General features: G+C 40.0%; 1 protein-coding gene across 6 annotated transcripts in view; it reads right to left on the bottom strand.

Moving 5' to 3' along the window:
• Nucleotides 1–26313, bottom strand: part of MTOR (mechanistic target of rapamycin kinase) — a 66874-nt gene that overhangs the window by 7949 nt on the left and 32612 nt on the right. For all 6 annotated transcript variants that reach the window (XM_055704122.1, XM_055704123.1, XM_055704121.1 and 3 more), the window contains 20 exons: nucleotides 22230–22305; nucleotides 20138–20277; nucleotides 17474–17574; nucleotides 16627–16742; nucleotides 15192–15269; nucleotides 14683–14790; nucleotides 12478–12603; nucleotides 11974–12105; nucleotides 8408–8523; nucleotides 6969–7086; nucleotides 5981–6187; nucleotides 5249–5349; nucleotides 4871–4967; nucleotides 4119–4217; nucleotides 3408–3530; nucleotides 2574–2756; nucleotides 1812–1946; nucleotides 1341–1515; nucleotides 985–1120; nucleotides 134–281 (listed from right to left, as the gene is read on the bottom strand). In XM_055704122.1, the coding sequence (XP_055560097.1) occupies nucleotides 134–281; nucleotides 985–1120; nucleotides 1341–1515; nucleotides 1812–1946; nucleotides 2574–2756; nucleotides 3408–3530; nucleotides 4119–4217; nucleotides 4871–4967; nucleotides 5249–5349; nucleotides 5981–6187; nucleotides 6969–7086; nucleotides 8408–8523; nucleotides 11974–12105; nucleotides 12478–12603; nucleotides 14683–14790; nucleotides 15192–15269; nucleotides 16627–16742; nucleotides 17474–17574; nucleotides 20138–20277; nucleotides 22230–22305 (2515 nt within the window). The remainder of the gene's footprint in view (nucleotides 1–133; nucleotides 282–984; nucleotides 1121–1340; nucleotides 1516–1811; nucleotides 1947–2573; nucleotides 2757–3407; nucleotides 3531–4118; nucleotides 4218–4870; nucleotides 4968–5248; nucleotides 5350–5980; nucleotides 6188–6968; nucleotides 7087–8407; nucleotides 8524–11973; nucleotides 12106–12477; nucleotides 12604–14682; nucleotides 14791–15191; nucleotides 15270–16626; nucleotides 16743–17473; nucleotides 17575–20137; nucleotides 20278–22229; nucleotides 22306–26313) is intronic.

Genomic DNA, 26313 nt, shown 5'->3' with positions numbered 1-26313 from the left:
TTGCATTTATTACTGGTACCAATAACAATCAGAAAACAGGCAAAGGAACAACAAGCTGTGCATCATTACTCTTCATTAAAACACTGGACTCCTAAAACAATGTACCAAAACCTCTGCCAGCTTTGCTCTTTACCCTCAGCATGATGCGATGTTCAATATTGAGCAGGATCTTTTTCTTCTCTCTGTAGTCTCGGATGAGTGCATGCAGTGTGTCACAGTGGGGGACCCAACCAATCAAGCCTGAATTTGTAGACAGTGGAATAACAGCATATCTCTGGATGCTACAGGAAAAAAAAATCAGAGCTCAAATTGTTGTATGCTGTGAATTATTACATTTTGAGATGCTTAAAACAACTACTACTAAATCTGATTCTGATTCAAATTGTCTCCTTCAGTACTTGCTCTGTTTCTCTCCTTTTCAAACAGACCTGAAACACCCATTGGGTTAGATTGCTGCCAGATAAACTACACACATTCTCAAAGCTTACATGTTTTTCACTGAAAGACTGCTTTCATAAGGTACACGTTATGTCACCCACAATGATCTATTATTTGCACATGACATTTGATATGTTCAGGCTTGAAAGACACTGTACACAATTGCAGTCAGTAACTATTCACCAAACCATTTAGTGACTATAATAAAAAATCCTTGACAAAACCACCTGTTCTCAGGCTAATGCAGTGCTCAAGGTATCTTGAAATAGGAGTTGCCTCAAAGACTATTTATGAGATGGAATTTCACTTAAATAAAACAAACAATCCCCTCAGGATACATTTCCTCGAAGTTTGAATCCTATGAATGGGTTTTTTTCCTTTCTTGCTCTTTTCTTTCCCTTTTTTTTTTTTTTTAAATGAAACTAGTTCCAAGATTTGCCATTTCCTTACAAACCAGCTGGTTGTACCAAGGGTTACTTGGAAGCTGCACCTACGTAGGATGTTACTTGTGCTTTAGCACATCCAGTCATTGTGCACAGCACATACCTGAGGTTTTTACGAAGAGAAGTTGGGTCATTTGCTAGCAGAGTGTTGACCAACCCAAAAAGCTGCATCACTCTTTCATCTTGGCGAAGGTCTTCATGACCTTTCAGAAGGAATACAAACTCATGCCCATTGCTTCCTGTGAAAGAATGAATACACAAAAGTTTACTCTTGCTGAACAAACAGACAAAAGTAAATACACCCAAGTGTAAGTAAGTGTACCCAAGAACTGGAAAGTGTGGCAGTCAGACTGACCAGACCACCAAGAAATACCTCATCTGAAAGGAAATCCTGGAGAGGTTTTTACCTGGGAAATACACAGTTTGACCTAAAAGTAAGCAAAAACTGCTCTCTCTTACCCATTAATGTTAACTTCCTGGGCCGCTGCTTGGAGGTGATGACCTGCAGTGAGGGTGCAATGGACTGAATACGTATGATGGGCTGGTTGGGATCATACGTTCCTGGCACTGCCAATTCCAGGTCCCGGCACATTAAGAGTTTTGGTGACACGTACTGTAGTTCCAAAGAAGTGAGCTACCAAAACCAAAAGAAATAAACCCCCCTGAATGTCAGTTAAATCTCACTGAAAAATCTGAAGAGTTCAGGCTGTCAAGGGACCTAGACCAGTTCAATCAGTTGACAATACTTCAGACACTTGCAGCACCAAAAAAAGCGCTGCAAAAGCAGTGAACTTGCACCAAACCACATGCATGTATTTCCACCATAGTAGTGAATCTGAATGTTTTGAATAACCAGAAAACATAAACCAAAGATTGGTATTGACAACTTGCACTGTAAGACCCACAACAGAACTGTACCTGTCCCCCTACCTGAGGCAGCTGCTTTGAGATACGCCGAAACACATGGTAATAGAGATCCCAAGCCTGAGTTAGGTCTTTGACATTTCCCGATTTCATGTACTTCCTGCACCACTCCTGAGCTTCCATTAGATCTCTGCCATAGGCCTAGGGAGGAAGTGAAAAACACTTCTACAGGCTACAGTGGAACAGGTGGAGACCACTTAATACCTACAGAATATCACAGCCTATTTTCAAATTGCATTACAAATACTTGATCTCACCTTTTTATAGCATATTGGAATTAAATATCTAGAAATTCCTGGATGCAAGACATGCACTGAGTTCATTAGACAATGCTGCTCACAAATAGATTTCATGACAAAAAGCGACAGAATGAATAGCATTACCCTTTAACTGTAGGCTCACAAGCTCAAATTAATTCTTTTTGCTGGCTTGAGAGAGGTCATCTCTACTATCTGTGTTAGTGGCTATCATGAAGCAAAGCAAAGCATACTGGAGTTAGAAGAACTAACAGCAAAGCAGTTTTATGTTTTCCAGATCCTATCAGACACCCAGCTGATATAAGATTCCAGGGCCATCTGTACTGGCCCTTATAGTACTGTAGTCACCAAAAGCAATATAGATCTGAAGACAAACGTCAATAATGAAGCCTGCAACCAACATAATGAGTCCCAAGATATTTACTCTTGGTGTTAGATGGCAGAAGCCCTTGTAACACATCTGGTGGCTGTCCTGCCTGTTTTTGTGGGCATGCAGGCCATTTGCTGATACCTGATTGAAGGATGTCTCTTTCAAAGTCTGAGGCCCACGCTCCATCATTGCATGCAGTGGTTCCAGCACCTCAAACATTCCCTTCACATTCCTTTCTCCAAAATACAGACGAGATGCTTCTTCCAACCCTTCGTGCCACATCTCATGCCACAGGATGGCTACACGGATTAGCTCTTCACTCACCTGGTTTAGGACAGGAAGAAAGATTAAACACCTAAAAAAACCCCACTCTGACTGTATACTGACTTACAAATGCAAAACTACTTTCTTCTCTAATGATTATGAAATTATTTGTTGCTGGCAGCTAGAGGGAGCCATAAGAACTCCCACAATGCTGTTCCATTTTTTTTTCTGCAAGCTGATCAGGCTTTTCTAATGTTGTTTGTCACCTTTGACATTTTCTATATGTTTGTGTATTTTGGCCTGAAAGTATTACTCATTTATTCATAAAAATCTTTAGCAAGTTAATGAAATCATTCTTTCCATGCTATTCTTGGTAAGTTTTGTTTCCATTTTTCATTAAGCAAAAATATTTCTCTATGGAACAATGATTCTTCATGTATTTCTTCTCAATATTTATTCATAAGATGACACAAGAACTCAAATGTTTGAACATTATGGTCCTTTTTAAATTAAAGCATTCTCTTGAAATTATACTAATACTGTAACTTTGACCAATTGCAAAAAAAAATAATCAAATTAGTTACACTTGAACAAAATTAACAATAGTTACTTTGTGCTACTATACCTGTTACTATATACTAATAGTCACGTTGTGTCACTATACACCCATTCCTGAAAGACAATACACTTTGTGGTATGCCAAGTACTCACCATCATTGCCTGCTGCACCAGAGTGTTACTGTGCTCACACATGTTTTTCAAGATCTTATTTGCAGCATTGTGGCGAGCAGTGGTTGTAGATTTAGAGGCCACAGTCAAAGGATAGATCAAAGCCTACAAGGGACATCAACCAATAATGTTTTAGAGCCACACAGAAAACCTATGTAAATTGAAAGACTGGCAAAGCATTAATAAATAGCAACCTTAGGCTAGACTATAAAAAGTAAGCTTGCTTCTGGAAAGAGGTGATAGGAATTTGCTATTCAATGTCTTCCAATCTGATTGGAGACTAACTCACTGAGTAGCAGAATAGCTTTAAGAGCCTGTATCAAACTGCAAGAACAAAAATGTGGTTTTAATATTTTGTGATTTTTCACATTGTAGGAAGAAATTCAGATAAAATGCCTGTGAGGTCACCTCTTAGTAGTCACTTGATGAGATTTAAGAAGGTGACTTGCACTGCCCAGTATTCTGTTAGACTGAAAGAACTTCCCCTGCTGCATGGCTCATCCACCTCTTCTTTCCATTTTTATGTGAACAGTTCTGAGGTGAAAGCAGCAGGAGCAGAAACAGTCCCCATCCTCACTATCATCACCTGCTGTGACTGTCAGTGAAGGCATCTAGACTAGGTGAAACAGAACACAGGACCTGCCTTAACTGGCTATCGGTCCATGGAAATTCCTCCTCTAAGCCAAAGCTTACCTGGGGATGGTACCGTCCAATATCTGTGAGGAGCTGATGAATGAGACGTCCTACTAATGGTCGAGGGGTGTCAATTCTTGCAATAAGCTGAGGGATAACCTAGTAGTAAGGATGAGTATAATAAACATCCCTGTCACCTCATGTGTTTAGTTCACAAGCTGTTCTGCCCTCTGCTAGAGACCTTACAGTCTCTAAAGGAGACAGAGCGTGCCACCACTCATTTTTGATATGGTCAGAGGATAACACAAAGTTCCAAACAGCGTCAGAAATACAGAACAGCTCAGTGAGATCACAAGTGTTCTGTGCAAAGCTGTTACACAGGATCCTCTTACGGAAAGAGTAAGATGTGTCTTGAAGTGTAAAGCTCAAATAAGAAATAAAGCCTTTTTTTTAATTTACAAGTCATTCTTCAAGGCAATCCTGGAAATAGACTGTCTGAATAACATCAGGGCAGCCACAGTGGTGTTTTATACTTGGTCACCCCTGCATTGGTATCATCTTCAGTTTAAAAATTTTCATTCTTTCCCATTCATATGCACTAATCTGCATAATACTACAGAAACGCATCCAAGAGTGTTTCTCATGTCTCTGTTCAAGATGCTTTTTAAATCAGTTACAAATAGTACTGTACGTTGCTCTCAATACACTCACCTACAGAAGACTGTTTAGAAAAGAATCATCATGGATAGCACGTAACAAATCCCCAAGCTCCCCCAGAACTGAGATTTGTCTTAGCCCTTTGTGTTCCTTACCTGCAGCCAAGTGTCTATTTGAATTGCTTTGACTCCTTCTACCAAAGCCTCATTCACATCAGGCCAGTGACCATAGTCAAACCATAGAGTAAGGACTCTGAAAGAGAGAAATATAATTTTTAGGAATGAAACAAAATTAACCATTTCAGTCAAATACCTTCAGATCCACTTAAAGGTGACTCTTCTTACCAGAACCTATGGATAGTAGGATAAGGGCTAATGCACCTACCATAAATTAACTTGAACTGAAGCATTTACTTAGTTTAACCACAACAAAAAAAAAAAAAAAAAAAAAAAGAGAAGAAACAGGTTCTACCTAACCTTAAACCATGTGCCCTTATCAGCTAGATTTAATTTACTGTGTGCTTTATTATGTACCTTAGAGTGTCTTGCAGGTTGTTTCCTCGAGACAGAGATATGGATCGGAAGAAGCCCTGGACAGCAGGGACTGTGTACATCAAGAGAGTCTTGGATAAATCCTTTTGGAATGAAAATTGCTGCATTAGTTCTACACAAATGCATCAGTCCACAAGAATCCTAAACTCAGCAAGGGGGAAGAGGAAGAAATATGTGGAAACATAGACCTAACCCACATTATAGTTGACTTCTGCTCATACTCCTCACAGGACATGTATCTTCTTGGAATTCTTGTTTTGCTTAACTACACACAGGTCTTTCAGCCTGGCAGGGAACATATTGTGAAGTGTTTCTATCATTCAGTTTGTTGGCAAAACTATGGACAGCAAAGAAGCCTAAACACTACAACCCTACTGTAACTGCTAAAGTAAAAGAGATTCCTCAGTCTTTCATGAAGGGCTTAAGCAGCAGAACCTGTTAATGCACACTGTATCACCTATGACAGCCATCCATGCCTTTGCCTTAGTACACATCTAACTTAACAATCATTTGCATTAATGTAGTCCTCTTTCCTTAACCTGAACTTCCACAGTTTTGCTGTAAGCTACGATTATATATGTTTATATATACTTATACACACATACACAGCTTCCACAAGTCAGGTATGCGTAGTAGCTTTTTCCCTGCCATAACATTTTCCTCCATCTAAGCAGTAAGTACCAATCTCTCAACATAAACAGGGGAGGAGGGTACCTCAGTGACTTTTTTCTGCACTGGAGATGGGATGGGACTGTTCTCTGTGCTCTCTGCATCACTCTCACTATTGCTGCCCTCTGTGTTAGCACTGGTGATGCTGGCTCCACTGGCATGACGTAGTTTTTTCTTCTCATCTCTGGCCTGGTTTTGGTGTTTGTAGTGAAGCACAGCTTCAAAGTTCATCACTGCCCAGGCATGCCAGGCCTGCCAATAAGAGAGAAGAAAAGTCAGAAGGAAGAGGAATCCTTTCTGCAACCTGTACTAATTATCAGAGACAAAAATCCAATTGTTTTAAGTCTGTGGACAATAGTAATACCCTGCAGACAACACAAAGCTTTGCTTTCTCTAATCGCTTGTAGTTTTAACTGTCTTATTATCTTAAATAACGCCATGGTGAGTTCTTGGCCAGGAGTCCCCTGTTGGATATTATGGCAAAGGATCTCTGCAGCAAAAATTAAATCACATCCTATCCACATACACCTTAATTTTTCAAAGTTTAAAATTAAGATTAATATGTTAGGACTAAGGGAGGTGTAATAGGAAAAAATACAGGAGATGGCTGCCTCAGAGAAGATCTGGCACCAAATATTAATTGACAACCCTGAGATCTAAGGTTCTTTGAAGAATTAGCAACAAGGCTACTGTCCTAGTTCAAGTATACCGAGCAAGCACAAGATAATTTTTTTTCCATTTAGATTATCCTTTCTCCTTCACTGTCAACTGACAGGAGAGAGAGTCCCAAAACCAAGAACAGAAACTGAATTGTGGCCTAGTTTTACCAGATGGATAAAATTCTGAATAACAATCTCATGGTTGCCTCAGGTTTCTCTGCTTTCTCCATTTTTTTTTTTTAATCCTACTTGCAGCAACGAAGCAGACAGTTACCGGATATCTTCCTATAACCATCTTCCTTTCCTGTAGTATGGGACACGATCACATTTACTGATCTCTCTGCAGTGGTGCCTGGAAGCTCTTCCTTACTGACCTTGTACCAGTTGCGATCATGCTCTGTTGCAGCACTGTAGTATTGCAAGACTTTGGGGATGGTACTCTCATTGATGCCTTGTAGGTTCAGCTGCCACTCACCCAGTTTCAGGAAACACCTGGTTAAGCAAAGGGATTATTGACTCAGAACTTACAATGAAAATGAAGCCTGCTGGATTAAGAGGCAGACTTCTTATCTGAAGTCTGAAAGACATTTCATGCAGCAAACCCACTCAGTAAGCCTCTTCTGTAGACTGCAAGCATACGTGTTAACATGTCAGGTTCAAAACACCTACATCCTGCTTGTAAGTGTGGAACTAATTAGTTAATGGTTTAAAGTTTTAGGGGGGAAGGTAAGGGTCAAACTGTTCCTCATTTATATCAGCTATAAAATAAACACAGGAAGTAGCTAACAGTAGCATCAAAAGACTTCATCAGTACTGATAAAATGCACACAGCATATGTGTTGGCTAGCTATACTTATCACCATATGAACTACCCTTCTGGAGAGAACACTGTGACAGAACAAACAGTGGAAACACAGAGCAACTGCTTCTCCCTCAAGCCAGAACCCCATTAAGTCATCCCCTCCCAGAGGAAAGGAAAAACAACATATTTTTACCGCAGCAGGGTGGGGCTATGAAGGTTTGTGTAAAGCTTAATACTTTGCTCCCTCAGCAGGCTTTAAACACCACAGTTACACAGCTGTCCTTTCTATATTTTGTGTTTTCCAGAAAGCATTGTGCAAGAAAAATATTGTGCACAACTCATTACTAATTTGTCTTCCACAACAGTCACTCTGAAATAAATGACGGTGTTACCAAGTTCCCATTCTTATAAAAGCAAATTCAGTGCACGCCTCCCTTGAAAAAAAGAAAACCTTAAATAGTAAGCACTATGCAATTTTTTCTTTAAATTGGAACCAAGAGATTTGGCACCTCCAGATCAATAGAGGAAAATGGAGATTATAAGGTGTGTTTTTAATGCACCAATAGTTTAAGAGACCATCACATGATGGGCACCTATTGCCCAAAGCACTGCTGTTGTATTGAGGGCACACACTGCCAGCCACAGATGTGCCAGGCATGTGAAAAGTGTTTCTTTCCTACTGACTGGATCTCCTGAAAACCAAAGAGATAGCCACGCTGAGAACTCTGCTTTCTGCCAGTGAGCCACAGTGCTGGAAAAACACAGCCAGCCGCCAGTGACAAATACGAGCTTCTTTACGCTGATTTATCACAATAACATTTACTGAAAATTAAATCATAGATAAGAATGTAATACCGAACGGGTCTCTACCAGCTAAATGAGAAATCCCCTGTTCCTTTTAATCAAAGCACGCGCCTGGTCTGAAATGTGTCTCCTGCATGGACCCTGCAACCTCAGAAAGACATCAGTTTCACTATATAGTTAAAAGGTGTCCAAGGACCAGGTGCTGACCGTGCCATGAGCTTGTGGAGTTCCTGCTTGTGCTGTTGGTCCTCAGTAGCAATAGCATGCTGTGCCTGCTGCTGCATTGTCTGCACGAAGTGCTGCATGTGCTGGAACGCATCAATCTGTAATTGGATGATGGTTGCAGTAAGGACCACAGGGGTTAAATATAACTTCACAAGAGAGCAAGACAATGTGGAAATAAATTTTCACTGAAAGCAAAAAAAACACAGCTTTATTTTCTTTCAAAGATTTTGAGCCATTTACATCCCTCTAAAATTAGTTTGTATGCTACATATGCAGCACCAATTAAATGAACACATTAGAAATTGATGTCTCAAATCTGCTACATCAAGGAGCAAATAACTGCATCCTTCCAACATTAGGCACACCTTTATGTCATACATACAGGCAAAAGCATGACCAATCATAAGATAAGCTGACATTGTGCTCTGATGTGCAAGAACTCAATTCTGGCAAAGTGACAACATCACCTGTACAAGAAAACTTCAGCAGCAGAGAATGTCCTGTTATGGCTCATGGAGAGTGAGATTCTAGTAACAATATAGAGATGTCTCATTTGTAATTGAGCATGCACATCACAGACAGTCCTGCAATTCCAACAATCAAACAAGTGTTCATAGCTTACAAGCTGCATCTGACTAGGTCACTACTATAACAGAAAGGATCACAAATCTAGACAAGTTTGTCTATAATACGCTATGGCCTGAAAAAACCCCCACCAAACAATTTGAGAAAATAACATCTGCAGGAAAAACTGCAGTTTCCTGACCTTCCCTCTTAATCCCTCAGTTTTAGCTAGGCTTACAGTACACACCAATGGGCTGTGTTGTTTCAACAAATTGAAGTCTAGATTTCTCCTAAGGTTGTTTAAGTACAAATGTACATTGTTCCTTTGTCATCAGATTACACAAGGCAGTAATGCTAAAGCAACTTGCACTACCAAATTTTGAGGGGAGACTCTTTTTGAAATTCCTTGGAAACGATTATGGGGTAAGACCACCTGAAATTAAAAGGTTTAAGAAAAAAGTATGCATGCTTCACTGGAAACAATTAGAGTAAAGCTCTTGCAAGGTCATTTCAGGTCAGAAACTGCAGAATATGCTATTAAGAGTCCAATTTACTTCTGTTTCATCTACAGAAATGGGCTACTTTAGAGTGAGACAAGAATCACCTGAGCTGAAATACCTCATCTATCCCATTGAAATGTCAGCATGCACAAGTCAATTGTCAGGAAAAGGAGTATTAGCCCAGGGTGAAATAAAAGAAAGTATCACACTATTAACATTAATAGGGGGCATTCCACAGCTTGTAACCCAGATAATTGAAGGGGGCAGGTGGGAAATAACAATCTTATGTTCTATTATGTCAGACATTTGTCAAAAATAGACAAAAAGATATTGCCAAGCAGTTAAGTGTCCCTCATATCTAGACAAACCCGATCTGCTCTTCAGTTTCCATTAATATTGAAAACTGATCAGTATAAACTGACAGGCAGAGCACTTAAAGAAAACTTACTGCTTTCAGCCTTAACAACCAAATTCCTAAGTTTGTATGTAGCCTTGTTACAGTGTGTGTCTGCAGAATGCAGCTGCTGGCAAAGGACACTGCTAGAGGAAATGCAATAAGGTTTACTTAAGAAGGTTAATAAGGTTTACTTTAAGAAAAAATTGTTGTGCAGCTCTGCAAGTGCTATGCGGCTGGTTCCTGTCTAGATGTCAGGTTTTCTCCTGCTGGATCTGTCAAGTGCCAAAATGGCGGTAAGGAAAACATTTTAGGTCAACCAAGCAACCCTGAACTCCTCAGCTAGAGAAAATGGTTATTTCCTACCATACCAGCCTACCTCAGTAGCTTATTACTTAGGATACTACATCAAGTGAACACACACAGTTATATAAAACTCTGGTCTACACACATCACTAGGTATAACTACGTATTATTTAGTTAGTAATAGTCATTCAAATAGGACATAAGCATCCACCCAACCATGTAATGCTCCTGGCACCATGAGAATTCCCTAAACACTTTCAAGTGTTTGTTTATACCAAGTACCAAGTCTCACTCCAGACTGCAAACTCTATCGTACCCCAACACAGTTTCTTCTGCCGCAGAGCTGCACCTTTAACCATGAATTTCAAAACTAAGCATCTACTTTCCAAGTGCCACAAAGGACTAAATCATTCAGTCAGCTCTTCCAGCAGAAGAGAGCTCAGAGAAAGGATCGAGACTTGCATGCAGATCTACGATTAGTGCTATCTTGGGTAAAGTATTTGTCCCTCAGCACTGTACACAGCACCCAGTTCTAGAAAGTAAAAGCCCCTAAACAGAGAGTTTATGTACTGTATTTAAGTAGGAAATCATTCAACAATTTAGAGGTGATGATTCTAACCACATCAGTTCCTCCTTCTCATCTCTTCTGCTTTCTAATGTTTTTTCCCCTGTCTTCATGGGCTCCACATACTCTTGCATCAGTTTATTGTAGATACATTCTCTTCCCCCACCCCCTTAATCTTTGTGCCTTCTTTTATTCTGCTTTCTACAAATGCACCAGTTTCCTGCATCTTGTCTTGTTTCTTTATCATAGGTCAAACACAGAGCGTCCACTTTCACTCAAAGAGCAGGCATAGAAGACCTATATATTTCTTGGGTCATTACTGAAGAAAGTAAGAGTTACATTACACTGTTTTACAGAGCCAATAGAACAAGGCCTCACCAGCAGCTCCTTCTGTTTTTTAAATTCAAATAAAGAAAAGTTAGGTCATGGCAATGTTCCCATAGCAATGGCTCTGCTCCAGTGCTGGCAATCCCAAAGACAGGAAAAATAAAAAAGATGTGGAAGAATATGAGGATAAATGGAGGCTTTAATGTATATTAAAAAAAAAGATAAGTTATCCAGTCTGGAGCTTATTGGATTTGATTATGTAAATTCTCACTGTGTTGCAATGTCAAAAACATTCACCCTAGGCTCTTTGGAGCCAAATTATTCCCATGACAAAACCCTATGTACTTTTCAGCTGTCTTTCAGTTAGAAATTTTCAGTGATATCCTTAAGACTCAGTTCTGCTCAGCAACTAAGCACAAACTGTTCAGGATACTTTTCTAAAACTGGTAATAAAAAAAAACTTATTTCCCTCTTTCAGCATGTAACCCTGACCACAGGTACAGGGCGGAGCGCTGCCAATCAGAACAGTGGACAAAAAGTCAAGTACCAAGCTTACACAGTAAAATTCTGGTGAGGATGGAAGAGCTACCATTGACCATTAATCCTGAGTCCATCCCTTGGGTACCTGATACTGGTTTAGCAAAAATAATCTTTCCACGCAGGAAACAAAATTAGGGCCAGGCCTTCCCTGTCACCACAGAGTTTTAAAGGAAAATGTTAAAAGCTTCTCTTCTGAACAACAATAGGGAAAGGGATTAGTTATTCTTTTTTAGGTGAGCAAAAATAAAACCTTCAGCCTTGACTTTTTGCTGTGGGGATTATAAAGAGCTAACATGCATGCCGCTGCACAAAACCTGAGCAATGAAATGTAGAGTACTATGTTCTTTTGTACCTTACGGGCGCTCTTCCACATGTGTTTCATGTACGCGTAAGTCACTTGGGGATGTACTGTTGGCAGTGGGTGATCCAGCTGTCGAGATGGATCTACTCCCAAAAGCAGGACAAGTGTCTTATGGGCCAGGGCCTGGAGAAAGTTGCAAAGAGAAAAAGCAGGTTAAAACAAGTTCATTCTTACCTCTATTTCATACTGGTCATAGAACTGCCTGCCACTAAAAAATACCTTCAACCCTCTAGATAAAACACAGACATAGCAGCCTTATTACCACACCCTGGACTCGTAAGAATACCATATGCTAAACCGTATGTCTTCACTGGGATCTGAGTGTTACATTCTCATTTCAGTAGCCAACAGAGAGTGCGAAGTCTCTGTTTCAAGTCTTTTTGGTAATAATTCTCACAGTAAGTGTTGAAATAGGATTGTAATGTTCAATGATAACAAACCTCGTATTCTAGATTTGACAGATTTTTTTAGAGGGTAAAGCTTGATAATGCTCACCAGCCTCCCGCTCTTGCCACACAAGCTGGCATACTTGAGCCAAGTTCTCATGTCCTCATGAGGATTCACAACAAGAGATCGGACCATCAATATTCTTTGCCAGTCTTCCACAATTCGTTGACAGCCCTGAGAGGAAAAGGAAGAGAGAACTTTGTTAGTGTTTCATCTGAATCTACTCCACAGAGCCATCAATTCAGAATCCAAAGGGACTTTTCCCAAGATGGAGAGACTTCAGCACCCATAATTCACAGCAGGCCAATATTACAAACTAGCTGGCTATTTCTTTAGCACTGCAGCGTGTGAAGAAGGTTAAGTCCTTGACTTTTACCCTCTGCCGCCATCTCTGTTTGCAGTCTAATGAAAACCTCTAATGGCAAAAGAAGAAAAGCTTCTAAAGCAGTAACACATCCAAAAATCAGGAAAGCTCTTCATGCAAGAGAGTCAAGAGTTCTGTAACCCTTATCAACCTAGTTTTAAAGCCTATTTTTGATTTAAACAGTGACAAATCTCAATATGGAGATGGTACAAAAGCAAACGGTTGGAAAGATACATTTGCTATTGCCCTTCTCCTCCTTGCATGTGTTGCTTTTAGAGTCTGGCATGAGTGAAGTGATATTCTGCCAGAAACTCCAGTTCCAAACGCTGTGCTGCTTGTGCAAGCATTGTCTGGTTCTTGTCTGTCTGAACGGAGAGGCACAACAACATTGTCAGTCAGAGCAGGATGAGTCTGTATTTCAAAAGTTCAAGGATGCTACAGAGAAGTAGAACTGTGGAAGACACAGTAACAACCAAAACCATGGTGATTGCTGTAATGGCCAAGTACTTCAGGGTAACAGTGATCTACAGTCCTATCGATTCAGAGACAACTTAGACTGAGTTTTGAGGTAAACAAAAGAATTTCTGATGGCAGCAAGCACCTTAGCACCAAAATATTTAATTCTTTCCCTTTTTTTTTTCCCAGAATTGAGGGCTGGGAAGTTAGGCAAAGCTTGCTCCCTAACACCTAAATAAACCTCATCTGATAGGCATTTTAAAATTATTAAACAGCAGCTATAAAATGATCAAGAACTGCATGTACTGCTTTCACAACTATAAACAGCTAGCTGTATTCAGACATTACGCTTCCTGTCACTCAGTTTCTTCACCCCAGTGGAATGGTCCTGAGCTTTTCCAGACAGGAATACAGATGGGAGACTAAAAGCTTTGTCACAGTTTCCCAAACAGCTAAAAAATATGCAGCAGCAAGAGCTTTTCGTAAGGAGGCAGATACTGCAGTCACAGTGAAGAACTCTGAATAGGGAGAAATTCTTCCTCAAGCGTATCAAAATTTGGTATAATGAGAGCATTTTTACTCTTATTATGCCTTTCCACCCCCCCACCCTTCCCTTCCCTTGCAGGAATCACCTCTTTAAACAGTATTCCTACATGTACTACTTCATCTGATGATGTTCATGCTCACTGTAGGAATGCCTCTTGTAAGGAAAAAGACTCAAAGTATTTGGCTGATTTAAATCTTCAGTGGTGCTTTGGATTTTTGCTGCTTACAGTAAGAAAGGCACAAAATTCTCCTTAAATACAGGAACAGCAGCACTGCTAAAAGTCTCTTTTAAGAGGACAAGGCTAATCACATCATTAAGGATGGAAAAGACCTTTAAGACCATTGAGTCCAACCATAAACCTAACACTGCCAAGTCAACCACTAAGCCATGTCCTTAAGTGCCACCAATCAACTGGAAATGTTCTTGTAAGAGGTCAAAAAGGAACAGGACACTTTTACAGGTATGTGAATTCTCAGGCCAGTTTTCCAGCATTGTGAGAGAATTCACTTCTTAAAATGCAGCCAGCCAGGTAAAAAGTTCAAACTAGCCTTATCCAAACCAGTATTTCCAGGTGTGATCCAACAGAGAGATTAGCATCCCTGGAGTTGTTACTAGTGTCTCCATTCTGTACACATCTATTTTCAAGGCTTAAATCACCCTACTAAAGTATCACATCAGTAGACACCAAAAAACCACAACCAACCAAACTAAAACCTCAACCAACCAGGACAAACACAAAGGAGACAGAAAGCATGCAGCTGTGCAAGCATATCTGCTATTGGGATAGAGAAATGAAAAAATTTGCTGAGCCATCACACTGACTTGAAAAGAAGCTGTTCATGCCAACACATCAGCATCTCCATCCTTGATCTTTACAAAGGTGTACCTGCAGTCTTTCCCACCAGATCTGGCGGATGATCTCACGGCGTTCTGGTACAAGTTTATACTGGATAACCTCTTCCAGCTCTGACAGCATCTGGCAGGATACCATAGCCTGAAGGAAACAATCACATTCCATCCCAATCACTACAGAACAAATCTACCTATAATTAAGGAACAGTATTTTGGCATCAAAATCTTAAGTACATATGCTGCCCAACAGGTAAAGGACTGACTGCTATATACTGGTATCTAGATGACCTGGTGATTCAGCTTTCTAAATGTCAATTTTTTTTTTTTTTTTTTGGGTAGTGGTGGTGGGAGCTCACTTTACTGTTTTGTCCCAAACTGCTCCTACAAAGTTGTATTTCTTATCTGACAAGAGCCATTCAGCTTGTAGGCCTACATAGGTCTTGTATTTGGCACAAGTGCTACTCCAAAGTTCTATGCAACTTCTAGAAACAGTCTGAAGAAGCAACGAGAAGAATGAAGGCTGAGAGTTACCCAGTTACTTACCCCATAGGCTCGACTGTAGCTCTCTCCGGCCATGGCAGTCAGCTCAGCATCTAGCAGATCTCTGGCTTTGTCAATGCACTGAAATAGAGCAAGATATCGGGGCAAAAGTGGTATGTTTTATCTAGAGTCAACTGTTGGAACTACTATTCATCTGTTCCATTTCACGAACAAAGCTGGCATTGTTCCCATTCTCCAACAAGAACCACAAAAGGATGCTATCAATATAAAGAATTGACAGGAAAACAGTGTCCAGGAGCAGATACGAGGGTCAAGGGGGCTTTATCACCTGCACAGTCTGAGTTTGTCCTTCTACCAAATCAAAGTTTACAGTATTTCTAATACTACCATCACTGTAGAGATCACTATTAATAACATTTATAAAGGAAAAGGAAAGTTCACATTTTAGCGCAAGAGAGCCAGTTACAAAAAAGCCTTAAGAAATGTATCTTGATAACATACAATCATAGAAAATAGCTTTCACTGTTTTACATGACCCAATAGGTTTTTATGAATTTTACAAGACAGCAAATTCCATTTCTCTTCCTCCAACTAAGACATGCCCTTCGAGCATGAAATAAATCCTGCTCTGGTTCCCGCCATTATATAATCTCTCATGTATAGTTTTTCCTGTTCAAAATGTTAAAGGTTAATCACAAACCTTTGAATGCCTGGCTAATTTTACTGTGCACATCACCCAAAAATCTATGTATGGGTTTTGACAGAGCAGACTGAATTACTCCTTTATCTAAGTTGGCAAGCCGGCACAGAATTCTGAGAAATGGTACTTGAGCTTCCTTGGAAAGTAAACAACATGTTTCACATCTACAGAGGGGAAAAAGTCGCTCTGCAAATCTCCTCTGTGACAAACAAGCATACCAATACGGTTCTGTTTAATAGACTCATGTCTTGCCTTGATTTCTCATCTCAACCTAAGAGTCAAGATTTATCACAGCTACCAGAAATATTAGAGGAAAAGTTGTGGTACATGATATATATGCACACTTCACTGAAAAAGCTGCAACAGCAGATGTGCACAGAACACCCATGAAGAATCTTATGCATGTCTTATGCCATGAATGCCTTTTATCAAGCAGTGCCTTGCAGAATGGAACCTCTGCTGACATAACCCTTGTTTATCATCTGTCTAGAAAACAGACATAAAAGAAGCCTAAGAATGACTAAGGCATTCTTACACTCCACAGCACTGGACCACTACTATCTGTACATATATTCACTGTTGCATTTCTGGAAATACAAGATAAGCTCAGTCACCAAGGTCTAATACATCAATGGAAAAAGGTTATTGGGCAGTTCAGAGGTTATAGACAATTGCTTTAAAATAGTATGTCTTTCCATATATATGTATCTATATATCTCAGTATAGCCTAGTTCATCTTAAACTATGTTTTGGAAAGCCAACAAGGAAGACAATTACCTGCTGGGCCAGTGAGAAAAGGTCCTGATGAAGAGCCAGCACAGCCCTGTAGAAAGCACCATCATGGGTATCTCTTGGTATCATGCACGTGTATTCTTCCATGCTATCCCACTGACCTGCAGAGACAGATATCCTCAGTAACACAACAGCCTCTCTGCAAGATAGGAACAGAACTATGCTACAGTGTTTAGATATCAGCAACTAGTGAATGCGGTGTGGTACTTCTACATTTAAGTCAGCTCTCTGACAGCTTGTCTTTGGCAGACACAGTCTGTGTTATATACAGTAACTGTATATATACATATACAGAGTTACAGACAAGCAAAACCAGGCATTTTTCTCCTAAGCAAATTGTTAAGCTCATGGGAAAGGTTCTTGCATTCCTTGTGATGAAAAAGGAGGAATGCTGACATTTCCAGAACATTTGAAAGAATTAGTGTCCTACAAAGGAAAAGCTGAATTTCTCTCAGCAAAGGCTGGCAGACAGCAAGTATTTTGTAAGCTTCCCTAGTAAATATCTGGCCACAAATCTGAGAAATATCATTTATCTCATTTCAAGTCTGAACTATGTTCAATTTAAAGCTAAGTAAAAGGGACCTGCTAAGCAACTGATTATCTGCTCAGACCAATAAGGCAGTCTCTTGTTACTTGAAACCACACTGGAAGACCTTATGTAAATGCAGGTTTACCAAAGGGCTTCAGTGTTGAAATGACACTTACTTCACAACATAAATACTTCTGTTCTTTGATTTTCCTGTTTCTTGTATTTTGTAGTCTGAAGCAAGTTAAAACTATCTGTGCTTCCATGTTGTGGGCTGTCATATACTACCACACAAGGACACATTACCTAGACCCCAGGCAGCAGCAGCAGCCATCCTAGCCATCTTAGCTTGAGTTTCATCATTGACCTGTGTCCACTTTTCACAGCATTGCTGGTGGAGCTGTCCCCTAAAAAGAATCCACAATTCTTGATCAGCAAAAAGCCTCTTTTAAGAATTCCATCTTTTTAAACAACCATTTTCCACAGATGACAGCCAACCCCATTGTTCTTTTTATATAGAGTGGAGAACAGGATTCTTCTCCTCTGGCCGACTCAGATAGGCTAGTCTGATGACAACAATCCTATAATCAGAAAATAATTTCAAGGCACAATTTGACAACACAAATCCAGACAAAAGTTTGCATTTGTCCCTCAGCAATTAGTAATGCCTACTTTACACACTGAACTGTCGGCTCCAGTCTACAAATAGAGAAAAAAAAAACATTCCCAAGGAAAAAAAACCAAACCACCACCAAACAAGGGATACTTAAATTTTTTTGCAAGTGTCAGTAGAAGAAATATATGATCTGAATAGTTGTGCGTGGCTTCTGCTATCAAACATTTTAGATACATGCATCATCAAGTTTGAAGACAGAGACTAGAGAATCGTTGCTTCTGTAACCTAGTATGAAGACTTGTCATGGCAATACCTCAGAGGGGATCTGAATCTTTCATCTCCAGTGGAGAGGAAGCATCAGGATTTTTTTATATTATTTCTTTCAAATCAACTGTGAATGCTCCATTAATCAAACCCATTACTGCGGGTGCTGCAGTTCCAAAATTTCTCAGGCTGGATACTCTGTAGCAGTGGAAGAGTTGCCAACTGTGAGGGAGGCCAGCTTGTCTTTTCTACTGTCATCCCCTCCTCTCCCCAAAAAGATAAGTTAGTCAAACAGAACCAGTGGGCTGCCACAGGCAAGACAGTCATTCTGACAGCTTAATAGCCCAGGAGGAAAAAAAACCCAAACCAAAACAAATGAAAAAAACGGCCAAACTTTGCAACAGCAGTAAACCAGGACCTCATAGATACCAATAAAGTAGTATGGCTTTTGCAGACATAACTACATTAGAAGATTAATTAGAATATTTTGGCTGTACTTTCAAAACATCACTGCACAGAGTACTGAAATAATGATGCCACATAATATCAGTTCACCATATTCTGCCAAGCAGACTCCAGCAGCACAAGTAGTCAAATTGAACACCACTGAAGAACATCAGCAGCCAAACTATGGAATCCTCAGTCTCACTCAACATGATGTCTCTAGTCAGTTGCAAGGTAGCAGACAGCACTTTGCAAAGGCACTTCTGATTTGTAAAAAACATCTGCATAGAGACGGAGTGCAGTTCCACAACAGCAAGCACACAGATCTTTGTGAGATCGTGATTGCTTTCATCACTACAGACTATTGATTGATGCATAGTATCTAGCTCCAACAGGAAAAACCTACATCCTTTTATAATGTGTTTGTCACTGATATGTGAAGAAGCAGGAGGTTCTGAGAGGACACTTTACACAATACATGTCCTGCAGGAGGGACAAATTCCATAAATCCCAGGTGGGAGCTGCCTACTCCTAGAAAAGATGATTGAGAAACACTCTGTAAGAGGATCTGTTTTTCCTGCTGAAAAAACTACACCCAATATGCTTCACTCTCATCCAGAAACAAAAAGGGCAGAAAAACGCTGTCAGAATTCAGTTTCTCAAACAGCTCTATTTCTCTAACAGTAACATGACTTTAGTGAAGAGGAATCTCCTTACAGTGTGCCATCCCATGGGTTCACGTCAGGACCCATCAGAAGAGTGCTCTAGTGACACGAAAACTTCAGTGGAAAGGCGGAACCTGGACCAAATCACACATGCCCCTGGGTAGAACTGCATGCTACAACGCACAAGATGCCTTCTCCAATTATCTTCTTTGAATTGAACAGGGAGAAAATCAGAAACCCCCAGTTAACTAGCAAGCTGCAAGTTGCTACCAGCTTACCCTCTACAAACACTTGACTTTAATCATCAGTTACATGTTGACAACACATATTTAACACAGGGTTTGAAACACCAAATGTACACAAAGACAATGCTTAATGAATGCAAAAAAAAAAGTAATAATAAAAAACTCAGCCATCTACAAGATGGGCAAAAGGGTTCTAAAGTGGAAGTAATTTATTTGGCATAATCTTACACCCAGGTAACTATCAGGACACAGACAAGTTCATTAACAGTTGTGCAAAAGACCATATATTCTGGATAGGCGCAGGTCTGACCATGAATAAATACAGAAATCTCTCATGTTTTAATTAGAATTTAAAAGGGAGGGTCACAACGAGCTCCTTTTATGATTGTTTTTGACAAGTGCTCCCTAATTAAGGTTTCCTGCGAGGTCCCCACTATTTACAAATTCTTTCTGTGTTAAAAATGGGGTTGATCTGATTGTAAGACTGCAGATTCTCTTTCAGAAAGATCACAAACTTACCAGAGGGCCCATCCCATAAGGCTTAGGGATGTTATTACCAATTCTGACTTCAATGAATGAAGTGAGCAGTCACTGGAAATACTCAAACTACTAAGCAAGCAGGAGTAAATAGGAATTCAGGCAAAAAAGTTTCACCTGGATGACAGCATCCAGAGAAGACATATGCACTGTTTTTAAAGGCACCATTTTCCTCAGTCTTCAGTCATTTCCCACTTACCATTCACCAAGTGCTTCCAAGCAGCGCATCCGTCCTAACATCAGCTCAGGATCATCTTTGTTTGTGTCCATCTTCTTGTCATAGGCCACCAGAGCATCTTCCCATTCATGAAGCTTTTCATACCATGTAGCCTGAATTTCCTAAGGACAGAGGGGATCAGAATAAATAGCAGGATTAATATTTATCATTCTCTATTAACTACCGCAGCTTCTCCCGAAAATTTCTGTGCCCATGGTGGTCACTAAGCCCTTTTTTCATTCTAAATATCCTCATGGACTTTTGCAATACAGAGAAAAGCCTTGAGCTACTGCAAAAACAGGAATCCTGAGTATTGCTCAACCTGCACAGAAATGAATTCAGGTTTACCAGAGGAATCAATCCAACATCATCCTCCTCTTCAGTGTCAGTAAAATACTAGCTCATTAGTTGATGCTTTTCTTTTTGGAGAGGGGAGTGAGTGGAACAGGAAAATGGTAAATCTAGAAGATATTCTACTTGCCATTGTTGCACATGCTCGCATTTAAACAAGAAAAACAGCGCTGTGTTCAGGAATGGAGTGACCAACTGGAAAAAACCCAATCCCCAAAAGCACACTGTGCATCTGGCTACCGCTAGGCAATTTTTTATTACAGCAGGTAGCATGATGTTGGGGTCTAATCATAGCACTCAAAAGGAAAGGCTACCGTTTGTAACAAAGACTTTAAAAGTAAGCCAAGCAGTGATCCTTATCAGCTGCACAAACTTTTCTTCAGTCTTTGTTTCCAATTTTCAAGAAATGAAATGCCTCAATATATTTTCCATACTTATCTCTGCCAATGTGCTTTTCTGCTCAGTCCTTGGCAGCTCATGTCTTGCTTGACACAGGCTCCAGAATAGATTCTTTTCCCAGCCCTGTGGGCAGGGTCAGTATAAACCACGCACTGCATACCAGGTCTTCCACTTAGGACATTTATATACCAGTCCTTTAACTTCTCAGCTCAGTCATAATATTTCAAGTTCCTGAAAGCAGAGCTCACAGTTCCTCTCGATTTCTTTTCACTGCCTATTCTGGCAAACTCCGTGTTTTGAAGTGCATTTACTGCTAGAACTACATTACTGCTATAAGAGTGAGGTCAGAATTAGGTAACATCGAGCTTTGCTCAATCCACCCAAGGAATCATAAGAAACTGCAAAGATGTTCTGAAGGCCGTACTTCTCCCAGAAAGGACTTCTTTTCCAGTCTAGGTCAAAACCACACATAATCCTACACCAGAGTAATTCCACCATTTTGTGCTTGTACCTGTTCCTACTTTCTAGTGGTTCCTAATCAAAGAGGCTAGTCTATTGTGCTTCCAGGGCTGCCCTCCTTTTCCCAGTCACCCTAAGGCACTGCAAGATTTATGAGAGCAAAATCATCTTTTTAACAAAGTAGAATAGGCAGGAGAGCATAGATGCTTTAGTTCCTGAATGCAAACTAAATGCTTATAAGTGAGAAAAAAAAAAGAAAAAAAAAGGTAAGTTGTGCAGAGGAAGACACAAAATAGATACAGAATGGGGTTATTTTATTTCTGTGAGTAATCAAAATGTAAGGAACTGGCTAATCTACTATTCTCAATAGTATCTGTGAACTCTTGACAGATTCAGGTGCCTCCTACATGAGAGAGGCTAGGGGCACAACTGCCTTTAAATCCTTACCTGGAAAGTGTTGATGCAGTTTGTCAAAAACCCTCAAGCTCAGAACAGGAGCTTACTCCCTCTCTTCCCAGCTTCTCTAAATAAAAGACTTCTTTTGTCAAGTTGCTAGTTGTTCACAGCTGCATTTAGCATCAACAATAGCTGCTAAATTCTCTTCCAAATCAGTTCTTGCAACCTTCCTCAGCTATCTTACCTGTATACAGTGTTTGCCAGTACACAGCTAAGTACACGGCGTACGTCACCATAAGTGGCAAGGCACCTTCAGTATGAATGATGCAAAATTATGAGCAGGGGTAGAACCCCAACATGATTGATTGAAAAAACACAACATGAAAACATGAAAAACCACACAAACCCAACCCCCTACAAAAGCCATCAAAACATAAGACATGAAAAAAAGTTATCCAGCAGGACTCACCAGCTCCCCAAAGTGCTTCATGGCATATTCCAGTACCCCAGCAGCTGCTTCTGGCTGTTGCAGTTTATTGTTAATGCTGAAAAGGTAGGAAGAGAAAGACGATTTAAACACAGCTGGCAATTATTATGGGCTGGTATGAGCTTCTGCTTGATAATACCAAGCTCTGTCATTTAGAAATACCAATGGAACACCCTCCCTTTTGTTTAAAACTTCCAAGTGAACAATTAGACTACATAAGACACACAATGACTACATATTTGCAAAATAATAGGTGCACGCCTATTCTCTGCACATATTCTCAAGACTTGTTACACAAAACAGTAATCACATATGATTATCAATTCTAAATAGCAGCCTGCATAGGGAGAAGAATAGTTGTCAGTAGTCTGAAAGGCATAATTTCTTAAACAGCTGCACTTAAAGAGATTTACAGTACTGATTATTTTTTTCTCCCCTTTCTCTTAAAAAGACCACCAACTGCTTTAAAAATCAGAGCAGAGATTCTAATGATCCAGGAAACAATCTACGTCATAAGAACAGTTGACAAATGTTACCAAGAACACACAGAAAAAGCCCACAACTCGATATGTCTCTGCGCTGGTACTAACTGGTACTGGTGCTGCTCTTTTGCTGGTTTTCAAGAACATGTCAGAAACTCCTGCTGTCACACCTAGTCCTCATTCTGTACCACTGAGGCACCTTGCTTTGCAAGGGCAGCAGAATTTTGTGAAGCACAAGCAAATGGGCTACTCATGAGCCTGGTTCTCCAGTTCAGCAACACAATGTACAGCTATTGTCTTAAATCATTTCTACTTCACACTGGTTTTCTGATCTTACTACCAGAAATGGCTCTGTCTGCATATTGGTGCTTGGTGGTCAGCACTTTTGCTAAACCACAATTTAATGAGGAAATTAACTTTTTATGAAGCTCCTGCTATTTTATAAAGCTTATTTATGAACAGTCTCTGGCTCATTGCTCTCCTCTTTCCCTAGTTGCACTGGAAAACAAGAAGTACAAGTTGCTCAAAGCAGTGTCACAACACCTGAGCATGCCACAACACACCTTCAGTCCAATATTAATGCTAGTTAACATCTGGAATGGAAACAGCACAACCTAACTAAACATGTCAACTGAGAGCAATGCACAGAGACTTTCAATGGTCTTTGAATATGCCTCTGTAGATACAGGCAGCTTTCAGAAAGGCCCCTTCTTGCCTGCTATCATCAAATGACTGCTTATTCCTGCCCCCCACCCTCCTGCCATGACAGGCCTGTTGATCAGTAAGAGACAAGGAAAACTACATATACAGGCAATATTCTGAACAGAAAACTAGGGAAATTTTTTAAATGAGTGCTATATTTCTTCTGTCTGTTGAAGTTTCCTTCCCTGACAACTAAAGAACCAAGCTCCTAGACACACTCTAGGTATCTGGGAAGGTCAAGTAAAATACTTTTGGAAATAGGACCTCAGAATGGTTGAACTCAAATCTGATTTAGTCAGGCTAAGAATGCACTGTAATCACAGTTCATGATGACAGGCACCCAAAACTGGGAAGCACTTGAAATACATCCATGCCTTTTTTTAGCAAGATAGTCAAAGAGCATACTACCTCTCCATGCTTCCCAAGGGAAAGCTAGGCAGCAGTGCCTCATAAAAGTGATAAATGGCTGTCACATTTCATATCCTGATGATTTAAAGAGCCATTGGCAGACACATCACTTCCAGCATGTCAGACAGTTAATTACTTCCAAGTTATCTTTCTTGTCAACACTTCCTGACAAAATTGGCCATTATCTTTTATTCTTCAACAATTAGCGCTGCTCTTTCACTGATGCTCCCGGGTGCACTCAATTACTCTTTTTTTTTGTTTCTTACTGTTTTGGCTATCCAAAGTAGAATTAAATGTTTCAAAGCTGTCTATGGCTAGGTTTAAGCAAGGGGTGGGGAAAGAAAGGAAGGAAAAGGAGAAAGACTTCGATTTAAAAGAATACACAGCAGTAGATATAATACTGTATTGTCATTATTAATCACAAATTACTCTCTTGTAACAAATGATCTAGCCCACACAGTGAGTAAAGATAGGTAATTTTGTGGACTAAGATAAGCCACTGACTGGGAAATCTGTCAGTTATTTCATGTTTTGACGCACCACATTAAAATGGTGTATATAAAAAATGGGGGGGAAAGAAGCAGCAACATTCACTGCTTTGGCAGAAATGTGCCTAAACACAGAGAAGTACAACTGCCCAGAAGAGTACAAAAATCCCTCCAAAGCAAGACTCACACAAAGTGGGGTTTAATATGGTTGAACATTCACTGACTGTTTCTTCAGAGTAATAAAATCTTGGTAATCACTGCATCATTTTGCTATTCCGTTTTACAGGCTAAAGGAAACACAGTTGTGTGTTAAGTTGTTGATTGTTCTGATCTTGTGTTTTGGAGGTTTTTTGTTTGTTTTTTTTGAAAGACCTTGGATTTCTGCTTTTTCTTATTTGCTGGATTCAGTGTACTCTTGACTGCTGGAAGTATATTGACAGTTCCCAAAAATCGCTACTACCACAGCTGACTGGAATGTGTTTTCAACAGACCCACTGTTCTCTGCATACAAATTCTCTGAGTGGGCCGGCAGATTGTACTTCTCTTGGAAAAGCATTTCCACATGCAGTCCTGTTAATACATCCAAAATACACATTTAGAAATCATGGCATTCTGTGCTTCCCTACCCTTTCACCTTCCTACTATTAGGATATTACCTCTTTCCCTTGCAGATCTGATGAGGTCTGCACTCAGGCAGAATCTTCTTATATTTTTTTAACACTCAAAGCACTACAGAGCTGTCCTCTAGTTATCATGCTGGAGACTGGACAGAATGAAAAACACTACAGAAAAGCGTCCAGGCACACAGAAGAGGCCCCAAAGAGCTAATATTCCAGCCAGGCAGAGTTGCCAGGGGGTTCTACTCACAGTGTTGCTGCTGGAAATCAGGGCAATTTACCGGATTAGGATCAGGGGGATAGATTTCTCCTTATATCTGGAAAAAGGTAACTACAGAATCTTTCAGGATTAAAGGAGAAGATGGGAAAACATCTCTCAAGATAGAAACAACGCTGCTGGCTAACTCAGCAGAAAGTAACTTAAGTCTCTGTTTACTGGGAGACATCCTTGCAGTTGCTCCTAATTCAGGATAATATGAAGTTTACTATTAAGGAGAAGATCAATTGTTCTCCGTATCTACTGAGGGTAGAACACATTCATCTGTTCACTTTTGTTTAGAATCTAGAAAAAAGCCACCACTACCACCTACTTTTCTTTTAAGGCATGCTGCCAAGCCTTCAAGTAGACTACCGTATCTCCTTTCTTGGAAGTTTTCAGGTATAGGTTTGGTAGGTTATAGGTTACATATGTCATCTATCAGGAAAGGCCTAAGTATTCAGCTGTGCTGCTGGTATGGGCTGGCAGAATCTTCCAGTATTAAAATGGGAGTCCAGAGAAATAAAAAGATTGTCTAAGTCATATCAACAAGATTTTGACATATTTAGAAATAATGCATTAATTTCACTGTTTAGATACCCACCATTTGATTTCTCTTCTTACGCAATAAGGGAAGTCGTTAGAAGAAACAATAAAGCAACAGAAGATCTTCATACTTTCCTTCAAAATCAGGATTAATCAGTTGCAAAACTGATTTCCATCACTGAAGCTTTGTATGGGTTTGGTCTGCCTGGACTCACTGCATAATTATATAATGCAGCACAGTAGAATTAAAATTGATGTCACAACAACAAAAGCATTAATTCTCATACTCCAAGTGCACAATCTTCAGCAGCTAGGGGCGGCTAGGAAGGACATGAGACTGGCACAGAAAGCTTTGTGAGAAGACCATTAAATCCAAGATGATTGACAGTTTTTCCCCCCCTCGTTTATTAATCAATATCTGAACTGTAGTCAGGATAATATTTAGTGTTCCTGTCCAACCCTAACCTATTTTTAGTACTTGACCATGATGAGTGGGATATTAAAATGTGACAAGCCTTCTGATGAAAAAAAGTTTTGTACGGATGGAATGACATAGTAATTGGAAAA

The sequence above is a fragment of the Falco cherrug genome, chromosome 3 (genome assembly GCF_023634085.1).
Source record: "Falco cherrug isolate bFalChe1 chromosome 3, bFalChe1.pri, whole genome shotgun sequence".
Classification (NCBI taxonomy): domain Eukaryota; kingdom Metazoa; phylum Chordata; class Aves; order Falconiformes; family Falconidae; genus Falco; species Falco cherrug.
The sequence above is the reverse complement of the archived record's forward strand: the minus strand, read 5'-3'. Positions and strand labels throughout refer to the sequence as shown.